This window comes from Hydra viridissima, unplaced genomic scaffold (genome assembly GCF_058129835.1).
Source record: "Hydra viridissima isolate aposymbiotic clone 2 unplaced genomic scaffold, HvirCarnegie_v1 scaffold_11, whole genome shotgun sequence".
NCBI classification, from domain to species: Eukaryota; Metazoa; Cnidaria; class Hydrozoa; order Anthoathecata; family Hydridae; genus Hydra; species Hydra viridissima.
Window position 1 is genome coordinate 12,503,886 of NW_028324310.1, and position 15,914 is coordinate 12,519,799.

General features: G+C 29.1%; 2 protein-coding genes, 1 long non-coding RNA gene and 1 pseudogene across 5 annotated transcripts; 3 read left to right on the top strand and 1 right to left on the bottom strand.

Annotated features, from left to right (window-relative positions):
- Positions 1-260: 260 nt before the first annotated feature.
- Positions 261-1,539, top strand: LOC149882230 (uncharacterized). The gene has a single exon (XM_090065913.1). It carries the CDS (start codon positions 607-609, stop codon positions 1,537-1,539), a length of 933 nt encoding a protein of 310 aa, XP_089922039.1. The 5' UTR covers positions 261-606.
- Positions 1,540-2,315: 776 nt separating this feature from the next.
- Positions 2,316-4,580, bottom strand: LOC149882231 (uncharacterized). Its single transcript, XR_016445304.1, has 2 exons — positions 4,099-4,580; positions 2,316-2,878 (listed from the first exon to the last, which is right to left on the bottom strand). It is a non-coding gene; the product is annotated as an uncharacterized LOC149882231 (long non-coding RNA).
- Positions 4,581-5,333: 753 nt separating this feature from the next.
- Positions 5,334-10,850, top strand: LOC149882232 (uncharacterized). 3 transcript variants are annotated; one of them, XM_090066921.1, is made up of 6 exons: positions 5,334-5,759; positions 8,532-8,752; positions 8,997-9,034; positions 9,793-9,832; positions 9,912-10,122; positions 10,564-10,850. In XM_090066921.1, the coding sequence occupies exons 1-6, from the start codon at positions 5,599-5,601 to the stop codon at positions 10,760-10,762; spliced, it is 870 nt and encodes a 289-aa protein (XP_089923047.1). In that variant the 5' UTR covers positions 5,334-5,598; the 3' UTR covers positions 10,763-10,850. The 3 variants fall into 3 exon arrangements, with proteins under 3 accessions (XP_089923047.1, XP_089923050.1, XP_089923049.1); XM_090066924.1 differs by having other exon boundaries at positions 5,668-5,784; XM_090066923.1 differs by lacking the exon at positions 5,334-5,759 and adding an exon at positions 6,226-6,326.
- A 2,493-nt stretch (positions 10,851-13,343) lies between these two features.
- On the top strand, positions 13,344-14,198 carry LOC149882233 (uncharacterized; annotated as a pseudogene).
- Positions 14,199-15,914: the final 1,716 nt, after the last annotated feature.

Below are 15,914 nucleotides of genomic sequence, written 5' to 3' on the forward strand. Positions count from 1 at the left end.
AGTAAAAGTAGAAAAACTTTTAAGTTTTACCGCTCAAAAAAAATGTAAAAAGACTTCCAAATTTGTAAACAAATCAAAGAAAAAGTTTTGGCGCTACTGCAGTTTCTCCCCCCCCCCCCCTTTTTTTTTATGATTGATTATGATAGAGAATTTTATGCTGATTCAGAAAAATATAAAAACATAGGCCTGAAAATCAACGGAAAGTGCGGCGATAATACACTTTCGCACCTCCTCCGAACTTACAGATTTTAATTGCAAATTCTGAAAGATCGTCGTTTAAAACGAAAAAAAATGGTATTCAACAACAAATTTCATCAAAGTAAAGGGCTCTAACTCGATCTCGAAGTTTTGAAAAAATACACACAAAAACGCTAATATTCGCCATCTTTTTTCGCAAGATAAGATTTTTCCTGTTCCAAGTCTTCGTTTTTAAAATTTTAATAGCCTTTAAACTCTACTTTAAAAAAGACTGGTTCCTATTAGCCTAAATGTTTTTAATTTTGCCTTTGTAATAAAATGCAATTTAAAAGTAAGAAATATAATTTAAATGTACGTAGCTTAACATTTTTCTAAATTAAATTCTATTTACTAAGTTTTTATATTACAATGGCGAGACCTACACAAGCTGAGTTCGATAAAATTTCTTTAGTAAATATTGGAGTTCGATTTAAAACGAACAAAGAAGAGTGCGTTAGATGGTGTAGAGAGTTTGGTCTGCTTTCTCAAAATGTTACTTGTCCTCGTTGCAACTTGCAATGTAATGAAGAACAATATAATCGATCTGTTGACAAAATAACTTGGAGGTGTCCGTTTAAACATTGTAGAAAAACTATAAGTATACGGGTTGGTAGTTTCTTTGAACGATCTCATTTAGAACTGTGGCAAATAATTGGAATTACCTATTTGTGGACACGTAGTGCTGGAAGAAGTAGAGGAATGTCCTCGGAAGATATTAGAAAAGAGTTAGAAATTTTTAGTCAATCGACGGTCGTAGATTGGAATCAGTTTTGTCGAGACATAGCTGTTAACTATTTCTTGAACAACCCAGTTCAATTAGGTGGTCCCGGCAGAATTGTTGAAATTGACGAGTCCTTATTTACAAAAAGGAAATACAATCGTGGAAGAATTGTTGAAGACCAATGGATTTTTGGCGGTTATGATGTTACCACAAAAGAAGGGTTCCTTATACCTGTTGAACGTCGAGACGCTGCCACTCTTATACCAATCATTAGACAATGGATAATGCCTGGTACTGTGATATGGAGCGATATGTGGGCTGCGTATGGAAATTTGGCAGGGCACGGCTATCAACATGGAACAGTCAACCATACATATCACTTTGTAGACCCTATTACTGGAGTTACAACAAATAGAGTTGAGGCAATGTGGCAGAGAAGTAAATCAAAGTTCAAAGCAATGTTCAGTTCTTCCAATCGAGAAATGATTCCTGATTACTTGGCAGAGTTCATGTGGGCGCAAAGATTTAAACAACACGGTTTTTTTTTTTATTTTTGGGAACAAGTTGTTGATATCTATTAATTTTGATAAGAAAAAAATTGTTTCATGAAACTATTATTATTATATTTATTTAATAAAAGACGAGAAAATCATTAATCAATGCAAAAAATTAAATTTGAAGTTTATAAGAACTTATATTAAGTTTATTTATTAAAACAAACTAATTTTGGTATAATTAAAACATTGCACATTTCGTTATTTTAATTGCAAAATCGTAGTAGTTAATAATAAAATAAAGAAGTTAATGACTTGTAACTAATGACTTTAAAACAACGATGTTTGCGCAAGAACATTAATTTAATAACTTAATTTAACAATTAATATAACGCGTGATGACAATAAAAACCAGGTTATTTAATAAGCAAAACAGTTTTACAAACAAAACATAAGTAAAACAATAAACATAAGGTTAAGTTTAAAAAAGATGGCGAATATTAGCGTTTTTGTGTGTATTTTTTCAAAACTTCGAGATTGAGTTAGAGCCCTTTACTTTGATGAAATTTGTTGTTGAATACCATTTTTTTTCGTTTTAAACGACGATCTTTCAGAATCTGCAATTAAAATTTGTAAGTTCGGAGGAGGTGCGAAAGTGTTTTAGCGCCAAAGTGCTCTAATTCGAAGTCAAAGTTGTAAAAAATCCCACTAAAAACCCTAATATTCGCCATTTTGAAAATAATAAGTTAATGATCTTTTTCAAGGAGGTTTAATACACAGGAGACGGTACGGTATATACGTTTATATGAAACGCGCTGAAGCCAGTTTTAAAAGTCAGCCGCCATCTTGGTTGACCCAAAACATTTTTATATTTTGCGCAGAACTATGGAGAAAACACAGATGAAACGAAATCAAAGCATTGCAACAAGTCGATAAATAATTCGCCAGTTATACTTTCGAGGTTATATTATGTTACAATCAATTGTTTGCTAACTGATTATCTGGTTCAGCTTATTCCAAAATATGTGGAATACTGAAACAGACATTCAGATAGTTGTATGTCAACACAAAATTAGCAGACACCATGTTTTACACAGTATGAACGTTTCTTGTGGAAATAAAAGCAAGCGTTTGTGAATTGATAAACTGACTGCAAAAATGCATGGCATCTTACATTTGACAAGTATAATGAATCATTGCTGTTGTGTTCTACATTGATTCTGAACAACTTTTCATACAAAATGCAAATGTCATGATTTTGTTTTCAAGTTAATGCATATTGCTCTTGTTTGCTACTTGTATTTAGCGCTGAAATACATGTTTCACAGTGTAGCGAATTCCCCAGAATTTCCCCTAAATACAGCAAATCCTGCAATACAAGCCACAATACTTTGTGAACATGTAGACAAACAACTAGCATCAGGAACTAAAAAATAATCATAATCAGTAACAGAGTTTTCTAGTAGCTCAATAATCCTATTTCTGCTAGTAGAGTTATTCAAAACACTAACAGAAGGAACATAAATGTTTTCAATGTTATGGTATTTACTAGAAGCAGTCAAAATAGGTACAATTTTCAATGGCAAACAGTTTCCACAAAGAATATCTTGAATATCATTATGCACCAGCAATTTTTTATATGTTCCAATAAACTGTTTTTCTGAAGGGTATTTATTACAACCCAATAAACCTCTTATTTTTCAAAAAAAAAAATTACTGTACCTATGAAAAGTAATGCCACCAGCACAATCTCTTGAAGTATACCCATGGGCAGAACAAAATACCAGTGCTTGGTTTGCAAGTAATTTTCAGCATACCAGTACCTGGTACGCTGAAAAGTACTTGCAAACCAGGAAATAGCTTATGAATTTGAAATTTAACACAAAAAAAATTTTGTGTTAAATTTCAAATTTGTAAGCTATTTTCTTTTGAATAACTTAGGGTAGTAAAAGACATCCATTTAAAAACACTGTCAATTCTGGAAGGGGGATTTCAGAAAAATCAATAGTTTTTTATTGAAATAAATATATTATATGTGAGTTTTTTTTTTTTGCAATAAATATACTACATATGATTTTTTATTTATAACTTTGTCATTATTTTAGATCAGTAGTAAAAATTTGTCGTTTGTTTGATATCTTTTATTGCTGTGTTTATAACCTCACCAATATCAAAATATGAATTTATAAACTTTCATTTTTATACTTTGCAGAAAACTTTGGAAAACTTTCTCTCTGTATCAACCATTTACATAACATTAAAATGTAATGCCACCAGTACAATCTCTTGAAGTACACCCATAGGCAGAACAAGATGGCATGTCAATTTAAATCTGTTTATCAATATTTATCATTTTATTATTATTCAGTATAAATCATATAAAGCTAAGAAAAAGTTGCAACTTAATAATAATATTAATAATAATAATTATATATATATATATAATTATTATTATACATAATTATTATATATATATATATATATATATATATATATATATATATATATATATATATATATATATATATATATATATATATATATATATATATATATATATGTTATGATAGTGTCATGTATATATATGCATTTATATACATACACTTAAGTTATAGCTTATTATCTTATATACATGTAAATACATACTTGTTTCAACTCACAAACATATGGTTTTCTTTTCACAAGAATCTTTCGTGTATCTGAAATACAGTCTCTGTTGGTAGCATGTTGAAATACAGCTATCTGAATGTCTTTTTCAATATTCCGAATGTTATTGAAATGAACTGAAGAAGACTATCAGTTAGCAAATAATTCTTTACATGATAGAATAAGTTACCAAGCATAAACTGACCAATTATACAATCATTTGATTGCAATCATTGCAATGTTTTGATTTGGTTTAACAAAGTTTTAAATAAAATCCTAAGTTCCGCGAAATTCTTTTGGGTTAACCAAGATGGCGGCCAAATTTCAAAACTGGCTTCAAAAAAGTCACGTTATGCCGTCTCCTGTGTATTAAACCTCCTTGATCTTTTTGCTGACAAAAGCAATACATTAATAGCATGGTTTTTACGTTAAAAAAGTTGTTAAAGTATGTTTATCTTGCGCAAGTTTTTGTGGCAATGAAAATAGCCGTTTTTTGATTTATTAGAGAATAAACTATATTTCAAGTAATGTACTTTTGTAATAATTTTTAAAAAAGAAATCAACAGTTTTTTTTTTCCTAAAAGAAGAATTTTTGAAACTTAGTTCATTGTTGTTTTATCACATGTAAAATTTAGAAATAGTAACCTTCAAACCATTTTTTTTTAATAAAAAAAAACCAGCGTACGATACAATGATAATTATTCATCAGTTTGTCTGCATGCTCAAATTCTACTTTCAACCTTTATTTGAAATCTTCCATTAATTTCATTTCGTTATAACAATTTCGTTATAATACTTTAAAACAGTAATGCAAAGGCTAATGGAAACCAGGTCTGTTTATTGCGCAATGTAACGGTAACTAGTTTTCGTTAAAAATGAAATCGTTTTGAAAAAAAATGGCGAATATTAGGGTTTTTAGTGGGATATTTTACAACTTTGACTTCGAATTAGAGCACTTTCCATTAATTTTCAGGTCTATGTTTTTATATTTTTCTGAATCAGCATAAAATTCTCTATCAGAATCAATCATAAAAAAAAAAAAAAGGGGGGGGGGGGGGAGAAACTGCAGTAGCGCCAAAGTTTTTTTAGGTAGATTCTCTTCAATCATCAAATAATATTCCCCTTTCATTTTACTTACTTCTTAATAAAATTAAGTTACCGAGACACTACTAACAGCCTAAAAGCTAGTTATCAACGTAGACGATTTTAAAAAACACGATAAGTTTTGAAAAATTGGTCGTTAATTAAAAATTCATTCTGTAACGAAGGTCCGTAGCCATTTTGAAAGTTCTAAAATTTTCATAATTCCAACTGCGCTTGCGCACAATAACCTGTCGCTTATTAACAGAGTTTGAACGACCGTGCAGTGAACAATCTTTTTCATTCAAACTCTCGATGTAATTTATCATACAATTCACCAGTTCAGTTCCAATCAAATAGTCAGTAAAGTTGTTTTTGTCTGGAACATGGGACAACATCAAAGTTACCAAGTTTTCCTCAATGATAAATCCAAAACCAAATCATCTTTCATCTAAACTCCTAAAACTTTGCTTAGCTGAAAAAAAATATCAAAATATATTGTTTAATATGAAAGAAATCAATAACCCTTTAAGAGATGGCATTCTTGTTTCGGTTGGCTCTGCATGCAAACAGATTTTCAAGTAAGATAATGGTTTTACTCGAATGGTATGTATTATCGTTTTGTTTTTTAACAACAGTTTCTTGAAATGTCAAAAACATGTATATACTGAGAATTATTTGCCTAAATTGAAAAGTTTTTATAAAGAAAAAATGTCTATTTTTAGGTTACTGTTTAAAATAAAATGTTACCATTTTTATTTAACGGTTTAGGAAACTTTGGTTCATATTTCGTAAACAACGCAATATCTTTTTGGTTTACCAAAGCTTTAATTTTTTTTAGCAGAATAAATAAATTTTGTTTTTGGTATTTCGCAGTTTTTTGGTAATTTGCACTTTTGCATTTTTTTTATAAGTTGCTGCAAATTTAATAATTAACTGAGTAAATGACAGTATGGTGGTAATGCTACGACATAAAACTGAATAATAGCCGGTATGTGGTATAAAATAATAGAGAGAACAGTTGATTTGATAAAAGACCAATATGTGGTAGATACTATATGAATGACTTGCTGCATTGACAATCAAAATTATATTACTTTACATGCGTGTGGAGAAAAGAGTTTTTTTTTCTGCGTGCTGTTCTACAGGTAACTCAAAAGCCTTACGTCAAAAAATGATTAAACGTTAACAAGAAAATATACTGATCAGTATTAATAATTTCATAATCGCAGAGCACTTACCATACTTTTCATACTTAAATCTTTAAACAAGAACTTTAGTTTTTCAAAGATTAATCATAAACTTAAAAAATCTTGTGAGCTTAACTTTGTTCATTATCTTCGGTTTTATAACAGCGTAAACACCAATGTTTTCTAACTGAACTATATCTTAACGTTGGCTTAGCCCTTACTTGAAGAAATGTAAGACTTAAGCCGTACTCTGTAATTTATTTTTTTTATTATTGACCTTTTGGAGCAGGAAGATATTTGATGTAATATAGGATTTTTGACACTGTTCTCAAAAATTCATACATGCAATCTGCCACTTTGTTTCTTTACTTACTACATTTCGACTTAAATTTCTATGCATCTCATCTTTCAGACCTCGAAATCTCATAAAAAGTATGACTAAACTGGTCGTCACTTTCATTTTAATCCAACCTTTTATGATTGGTGATAAAACTAACGTTGATTTATAAAAAAGTAATGAATAACTATTGATTTGATAAGAAAATAGAACGGAAATCAATTTAAAACAGTGTGTCTAGGTTGTTTTTTTTACATCGTTCTCCAGGACGCTCTTTTATATGCACTTGATAAAACTGAACAAATAAAAAAAAAAGTAATCATTTCGTTAGCAGCATTTTAGTAATATAAAAACTTTTTTCTTGTGTTTTTTTTTTTTTTTTTTTTTTTTTTTCACTTTAAGATACTAAAAATGTTTTTGTTTTCCAATAATAGTGTAGATTTAAAAATTTAAGTTTAAATTTAAAAATACAAAAATCAGACAGCTTAACAGAGATTCCACAGTTCAAAAAAAAAAATTCAAAAAACAAAACAACAATATACGATGCCTCAATAAAATATTATATTACCTTTTCGTAATGTTTTTGAAAAAAGAATTAACAAAATTAGTTCATCTATTTATTGAAACCATTGTATATACATATTTCGTTGTAACTAATGTTTTTTTGAGGACCTAAAGATATCGTTTTCTTTTATTCTTTTTAGTTATCTCTATTTATAAACATTAACTCTTTAGGTACCAAATGGTGTCTCTTTATTCTGAAATGCATTTTTTTATCATTTGATATTTAATTCCTCAAGTCTAAAGTGCATTCTGAAATACGAATGATTTTAAGCAAATAATCTTTTCACTTCAAGATACTAAAAATGTTTTTGTTTTCCAATAATAGCTGAGATTTGAAAAATACAAAAATCAGACAGAGTCTCGGAGAGTTTCTACAGTTTATAATCTGTTCAGAATTTATTCTCCCATTTCATTAAATTGACCTTTCCCACAATGCAATAAATTTAACAACAGCTTAAACCTAGAACACTTACATAAAAGGGTTTGAGATTTAAAAGATGCTTCAATTTACATGAGAATATTTATTTGGTTACAACTTAGTGCAGACAATTTAATAATATAAATATGTTACCATATATCTGCATTTTTTAATATTCTAATATGAACTGTATATTTAAAGATTACGCAGCAAAGAGCCGGATTTCAAATGCTTTTTTTTACTATTTACTATTTATTAGTTAGTTAACTTTGCACATTTTGTTGTATATTTTTATTTACTTTCAGTTGGAATCTGAAAGAATTCACTTTTTAGTTTTACATGCAAAAAACCAAACTAATAAATAGAAAAGCAGTTACTTCCAATTTTTTTAATTTAAAAGTATGACTTTTATTTATCATAAGCTACAGAGCCGGCACCCGTCTCCCACCAAAATTTATGTTTCTTTCTGTTTCCTTACATACAATTCTCATGATTGTGATTGGCATGTGAGCTTAGTACATTTCCCGTTGAGCTGCAAGATAATAATCAGAGTCATGTCTAAAGTTTAAACATCACTTAACAATCGTTTATAATGTTTAAACTTTAAGCACATATGTTCCAGGGGAATAGACCCAATTTATTTATTCTGTTAGTGCGTTGATACATTTTTTTCAACCGAGTTGACAATTAAACAATGTATTTGAAAAATACTTAAAAATATTATCTACTTTCATTAAGTTAGCATTTAAAAGGTAGCTTAGTAATATATTGTTTACTTTTTTTTTATTTAATGAAATTGTTATTAATATATTTATATTACTTTAACCACTCCTAAATTATTTAGTGATTCTGTTAATTCTAACCCTAAAATGTTGCGTATACTGCATATGTTGTTTTTGGTTGTTGGAGTTTACAGCGAAACTTTGCACAAAAAAGAAATTGAGGTTCAAGAAATCACAAAGGTTTACCCTAACACCACATGCTACAGAAGACATAGCACTCAAATAGATCAGACAAGTGCAAAGCTTCTAAAGCTGTTACTTGATAACCCACTGATCTGTTCAAGTTAGTTTATTTTGTTTTTATTCTAAATGTTGTCTTCATATATACTTTCCCTTAATTAATACGATATAAAAAACTCCGAGATAAAAGAGATCTTTAGTAGAACGCCTTCACGAGGCTACTTAATTGTTGGGTACATGTTATATTTACTACAGTGTATGAAAATGTATAAAATGCGATGTAATATTCCCGTTTTTTAAAATGTCATTTGCTCTTAATATTTTATTTGCTCGTTTTATTTAAACAGCATCAAGAGAGGAATACTTTCGGATGGAAGCTAAAAAGGTATGTTACGAATAAATTTTTGAAATGCAGTTTTAAAAAGACGTAACCAATGCAAGGAAATATTTCTTTTAACCAACTTTTGCATCAAGTTTAGCGCAACTTGGTTTTCTCTCCCCACCTCCTTCTTCCTTTTTTTATAATTGATTAAGATAATTTCATGCTAAGAATCATATTAAAACATAAGCCTCAAAGTCAAAGTACAATGCTATAATCTGAAGGTGAAAGTACAATAATATATAACAACTCACTAATATTCAACATCAAATAATAATTAATTTTGTTTAAAAGACACTTTATAAAATTTCTTACAATTTGGTTTTTTAGTTTTATAATAAATTTTATGTTAATGGAAATCCTATCACGTTTAATCTTTACACGACATTTTTTCTACCTAGATTCTTACCAATTCATTTTTTTTCTAATTCTTTTATAAGCTTTTTGGAATTATTTTTAAAATTCTTTTATTGATAGTGTTTTACATTTGAAAACAAAATCAACTTCTGATTGGAGCACATTTATTTTGAGACAATACTCTAATGCGATTCTTTATCATCGTAAAATTCTCCATCATAAGTAAAGTAAGAGTAAAGGGGAAGGGAAGGGGGGAGCAGGGAAGAGCAGAAAGTTAAGTAGCATCCTGTGCTTTGCACGTCATGCCCAAAATTAACTTTAAAACGCGAACGGTTAAACGTTTTTAAATTCGTAATTATACACGGAGATTTATATATATATATATATATATATATATCCATTTTTAGGCAGCGCTCCATAAATCGCTATATAAGGATATCCTAAGAGGTAAAAGTTTTTTTTACAACTTTTAAAAGTTTTTTAATTTCATTTTTAACAGTTCAAATTTAAAATTATTTTATATTAGGTCAACATGACACCAGAAAGAAAGACCAACTTGAAAACAGATATAAACGCGCTTCTACTTGGACTAGTCCATCAGGTTTACCATCCGGAACAGTTATAAAATACTGCGATGGGAGTTCATCTTGCTGTACTCCAAAAAAAACCCTTCGACCTAACAAACTATATTATAATTCTTGCCGAGAATGTGTACATCAAGTCCAGCTTCCTGGCAGGTAATCCCCTTATAGATCAGTTCAACCAGATTATAATCTTATATTACTTCTAACCCTAGGATTTAACGAAATACTTTTATCATTAAAAATAATGCACATATAACTATTATAATTTATTACAGTTAATTATAATCAATTATAATTATAACAATTATTGAAATGGATTTCTTTAATGAAAAGAAGTAATAATAGCTGTTTGTAGTTTTACAGTTTTGATGAATGATTTTGAAACAACATTATTTTTTGTATTTTACATTTCATGTCAGCTAAACGATGCAAAAGCTTTTTGAATAAACCCTGATTCTCTTACATGTCATTGTAACAGCAAATTAAGATATATATTTAGAAATATATCTTTTAAAAGCCTACTTCTGAATATTTGTGCATGATATTTTTTTTATAAGGAATTTATAAAATAATCATTATAAAAAACTTTTTTAGCTACTCACCTCGAGATCATACTCACGTAACATGCCAGAACACGGACTTTTCTGAGACCTGCTTTATGGGTGAAGGTGGATGCGTAACAAATATGGTAACGAAAACAGTACAGTACAAAGACAGCAGCGTTTTACTTACCTTTGGTCACTCATGCTCGTGTGAAATTCGTAGTGATTCAATATTTGCTGACTTTATTTAAACTAATGAAAATGTTTTTAATGGAAGGTATTTTTCAGAACAATGAATAATTAGTATTTTTACTATTATCAATACATTTATTATTTTGATTTTACTATTTTTTCTCGCGGTGTCATTTTGTTTGGTACGCCTGGAGAACTAGTGTACGCATGGATAACTAGTGTACATTTCAAGCATGACAATAGTGAGTATACCCAGTTAAAGCATTATGGTTATTTCATAAAGTTGAATTCTTTTTTTATTTAGATTACCTTTTTGTGTCTTTTTAACATTGATTCTTATTTACGGGAATAATCCCGGTAATAAACCACTCCAGGCATAACCCCCTAAAATGTTACTTGCGTTGTACAATTTTAATTCACAGAATTTTTATTGTAATTTCTCTTTTCATGTTCTCCTATAGTTGAGCTCTTTTCTTTACAGAAAGTTTATTAAATTTGGCACCGACGTCCTCCCAAATATTTGGTGCTTTTTAATTAGCGATTTTGCAATATTTTTTGAAGACCACCCATGTATTGCTTCGATTGTCTCATTTTGTATATCTAATGTGAAAAACTATATTTTACATTTTCTTAAAATGTAACTAAAGGGTATTTTGAAATCTTAAGAAAAAAAGACGGACTTCGCCAGTTATTATACCAATTTTGAAGAAATGTAATATAGATTAAAAAGAGTAATTTTTCAATTCAATAATTGTAAATCTGCCATGTTCATCGAATTTAACATTTGTAAATTCAACTTTAAAATGAGAGAGAAAATATGAAAAACTGAATAATCGAGGTTGTTCAAAATGATATGTTTTGTTAGATATTTATGTTAATATTTTTTTTTGTGTGAATAATTTTCGATTATGATTTTTAAAAAATACATTGTGATATTGGATCATCTCCATATGGTAAATATATAAACATATGGTATTATAATAAAGTTCATAGATTTTGGTAGCAATATTTACAGTAAGTTTTCAAGTTCCTGTGATGGTGAGGGAATTCTACTTCTCTTTTTTTACTCATGTCTTACAAGAGCAAAAAAATCATTAAATGCGTTAAGATATCAGTCATGTACATAAGGAGGTCTGACGACGAGCCAGAAATCAATGGTTGGTGGTAACTTAAAAAGCACAATTGGTATTTACATGAAAAATTTGTGGTTATCTATCTTGCTTATAAATGTTTACCTGCAGATCAGCCACAAAAACTAACTCTTAAACTAGCTCAAACAGCGAAGCCCACCAGTTATAAGATGGGGAAACTGAATTCCGAAATTTTTACTGACAATGAAAAAAACAAAAATAGCAAAAAATATTGAAGATTTTACTGGTCCTGAAAGCTGGTTTTTATTTGATTTATTAAAAATAACATTACATGGGACAGAAAAATTGTCACTGGTCTTCTAATTATAAATGATAGTGCAGAACGTGCAATTAAACTTGGTAAAGACTTAATTGAAACTTTCAGAAACGAAGAAGATAGCAAAGCTAATTTATTAGTTGTTGCAGATCATCATATCACCAGCGCGTTGTGGTTGCTTCCCGACAACCTTACACTTTATTTGTTTACAAATAGCCTTGTACAAATAGCCTTGTACAAAATAGCCTTATTTGTAGCCTGGGCTACAAATAAGACTATTTGTACAAGGCTATTTGTATTCATTGAGGCTATTTGATTTCATTGGTTTCTCAGAATCATTTCTTCTTCAATCTTAACTTCGCTTCATCTATTAAAAAAGACGTTAATAAAAGACGTAAATAACTTTTCATCTATTAAAAAAGACGTTAATAAAAGACGTAAATAACGTTTCATCTATTAAAAAAGACGTTAATAAAAAACGTAAATAACGTTTCATCTATTAAAAAAGACGTTAATAAAAGACGTAAATAACGCTTCATCTATTAAAAAAGACGTTAATAAAAAACGTAAATAACGTTTCATTTATTAAAAAAGAAATGAACATTTTTGAAAAAATTGTTCATTTCTTTTTCTAATTTTTAAATGCATGACTTTAATTTGTAAAAACGTTCGAGCATTGCTAATAGACTATTCCATCTAGTTTTAAAATCTGTAATTAAGAACTATTCTTTGCGAAATTCGAGCTTTCATAATTCTGTACTACTTTATTTTTTAATGCCGAACGTTTGAATATTTGCACAATTTTAGTTCATCAGGTCGTTAAGAACAGCTCGTCGAAAAAGTTTTGAAAATGCTAGAGCATCTCTAATTGAAGATGCTAACATTGAAGCTGTCGAAAATAAAATACTTGACGATTATGAATGTGATGCAAGTTGTAATAATGATATATCATTTGAGTCTAGCGATGTAATTAGTTCAGATGAGTCCTCTGATAAGGACAATGACATTAGCATGACATCAAAATGCTACGACATAAATCAAAAGCTTTTAAACTTTTATTTAAGATATAACCTGACTTGAAATGCTATGGAAGCTCTTTTAAAACTAATAAACATTAATTATAATAAAACTTTTGCCGCTATCTGTTACTACACTTAAAGCTAAGTCAATAGCCTACAACCAGTCTAAAAATTGGGTAAAAAGAATTGAAAAAAAAAAGTTTGATGTCATATATTGAATATGTGATAGATTTTTTATATCATTTAAGAGTATTTATAATCATTGTTAATCTTGTTTTAGAACTTTCTGTGTGTCTCTGCCTCAATGGATCAAGTAGATGACTCACCAGTTACACAGACAGTGTTTCCATCAGAGTTGCAGTCTGTTTCACAAATTCAACCACTATTGCATTCATCTTCTTCCTTTTCTTTACCATCTCAAAAAAATGGGATAGACCAAATAAATACCTTTATTCTGAAAGCAAATGTTGAACCCAATACTGCTGAAGGCATTCAATTTATAGTGAATGCCATGTACAGAAAAGTTTGTGGGTTGGAAACAAAAGCTTACCATACGTTCACTTTTAGACACTAACCATGGTAATAACGAAAATATAAATATAGATTATTTACCAGCAAATTCAGTTGAAAAAAAAAAAAGAACTCTAATGATAAAGATATCATTTGCAGAAAGATGAACCAAATTGGTGGGAAAAATGTAAGTGACTTTTTGAAAAATGCTTTAAAAACTTGCATTAAAGACAAGCTATGTTGCAGCATCAATCGAGCTGGTGCAGATAAAAAGCGTAGGTTTATATGACCAGTCGAAAGTTTGATTTTTGATGCAGCTTACTGTTTATTTCCAACTGCCACTGAATCCAGTATGACTACCTTAATTGCGAAACACTTGAAAAAATCTAAAGATCAATATTTCGTAACAAGAAAGAGAAATTCTTCTTTAACAAATGATTTAAACAGTCCTGTTAGAAAAATTCGAAAATTAAACACTGACTCGTTTAGTGATTCCAGTTAAATTAGTTTTTAAATTTGTTTTATTATTATTTATTCACCTTTTTTTTTTTTAGTTATTTTATTTATCTAATATGTTTTTAACTTTTAATATCATTAATTTTATTTAAGCAAAATCATTTAGTTGTTAATGACTTTTTATTTTTTAAAAATTATTCATAAATTTTCTTTTAACATTTTATAATGACTTTAACATTTATGATTTTTTATTGAAACCAGTTTTAACATTTTGTATTTAATTTGTTATAAATGCAATCTTATTTCAATGGTTATAATTCATTCCCCTGAAAAATATAGCATGCCTTTTTTTCAGGAATATCTTCTAGCCTAGCCGATATTTTCTAGCCTAAAAGTGTAGTTATTGTTACGAGTTTTAACTAGCTATTCTCTACCTTAATTAGCAAGCGGATCGCTAGCTAAATAAGCTAGCGATCCGCTTGCTAATTAAGGTAGCGATCCTCTTGGCCAAATCGCTGTCTTTATCGTAACGACTTGTCGCTAGCCATTCGCTAGCCGATTTCCCACCGGGAAGTGTCCATGGTCAAAATTTAATGAATATTTTAGAGGGTGGGGAGAAAATTTTAATTTTTTTGTCTCACTTTTAAATGAAACAACCCAAATAAAATTTTTGTAAGCTATTCATGCTGTTTTCTATGGATGGAACAGAAAAACGCTTGATTTGACAAAGTGTAAACCAAACGTTTGAAACCTATGAATCTACATTTGTTGAGGATATGAAACTTGTTTTTTCTTCTGTTCATTAGTTTAGCTCCTCAAAAGTAAGAAGAAAGTTGATATAAACTATAAGTTTTTTATTTTTTAATTGACGAAGTAATTGACGAAAAAGACATCAACAGCAGCAAAAAGTAAGTTTCCTGTGAAGAATCTTTTTCATTCAAACTCTCGATGTAATTTATCATACAATTCACCAGTTCAGTTCCAATCAAATAGTCAGTAAAGTCGTTTTTGTCTGGAACATGGGACAACATAAAAGTTACCAAGTTTTCCTCAATGATAAATCCAAAACCAAATCATCTTTCATCTAAACTCCTTAAAATTTTGCTTAGCGGAAAAAAAATATCAAAATATATTGTTTAATATGACAGAAATCAATAACCCTTTAAGAGATGGCATTCTTATTTCGGTTGGCTCTGCATGCAAACAGATTTTCAAGTAAGATAATGGTTTTACTCAAATGGTATTAAAAAATGATTAAACGTTAAAAAGAAAATTTACTGAGCAATATTAGTAATTTCAATATGGCAGAGTAATTACTATACTTTTCATACTTAAATCTTTAAACAAGAACTCATGTTTTTCAAAGATCAAGCATTCTTTCCTTAAACCACATTAGGCTTGTGACCCAAACATTGTCCGTCATCACTGATTTTCTAATGGCATTAACACTAATCTTTTTCCTAAATAAAATGTTTTTAATTGAACTTTATCTTAATCTTGAGTTAGCTCTTACTTGCAAAAAGATAGGAGTAAGGCCGCAATATTTTTCACTCTGCAATATATATATTTTTTTTGGATCTTTTTTTGATCCAGGAAGATGTTGGCTGTGACATAAAATTTCTGACGCTGACATAAAATTTCTGACGCTGACATAAAATTTCTGACGCTGACATAAAATTTCTGACGCTGTTCTAAAAAAATTCATATATACAATCTGTCACTCTGTTTCTTCACTTACTACATTTCGACTTATTTCTATGCATCTTATCTTTCAGACCTCGAAATCTCAAAAAAAGACTAAACTGGTCATCATTTTCAC

Bases quoted from the DNA above. Each gene is read 5' to 3' on its own strand.
- LOC149882232 (XM_090066921.1), top strand. From the start codon at position 5,599: ATGATAAATCCAAAACCAAATCATCTTTCATCTAAACTCCTAAAACTT. The intron at 5,760-8,531 runs GTAAGATAATGG...TAAATTATTTAG, and splicing joins GCATGCAAACAGATTTTCAA to TGATTCTGTTAATTCTAACC. The intron at 9,833-9,911 runs GTAAAAGTTTTT...ATTTTATATTAG, and splicing joins ATATAAGGATATCCTAAGAG to GTCAACATGACACCAGAAAG.
- LOC149882230 (XM_090065913.1), top strand. From the start codon at position 607: ATGGCGAGACCTACACAAGCTGAGTTCGATAAAATTTCTTTAGTAAAT.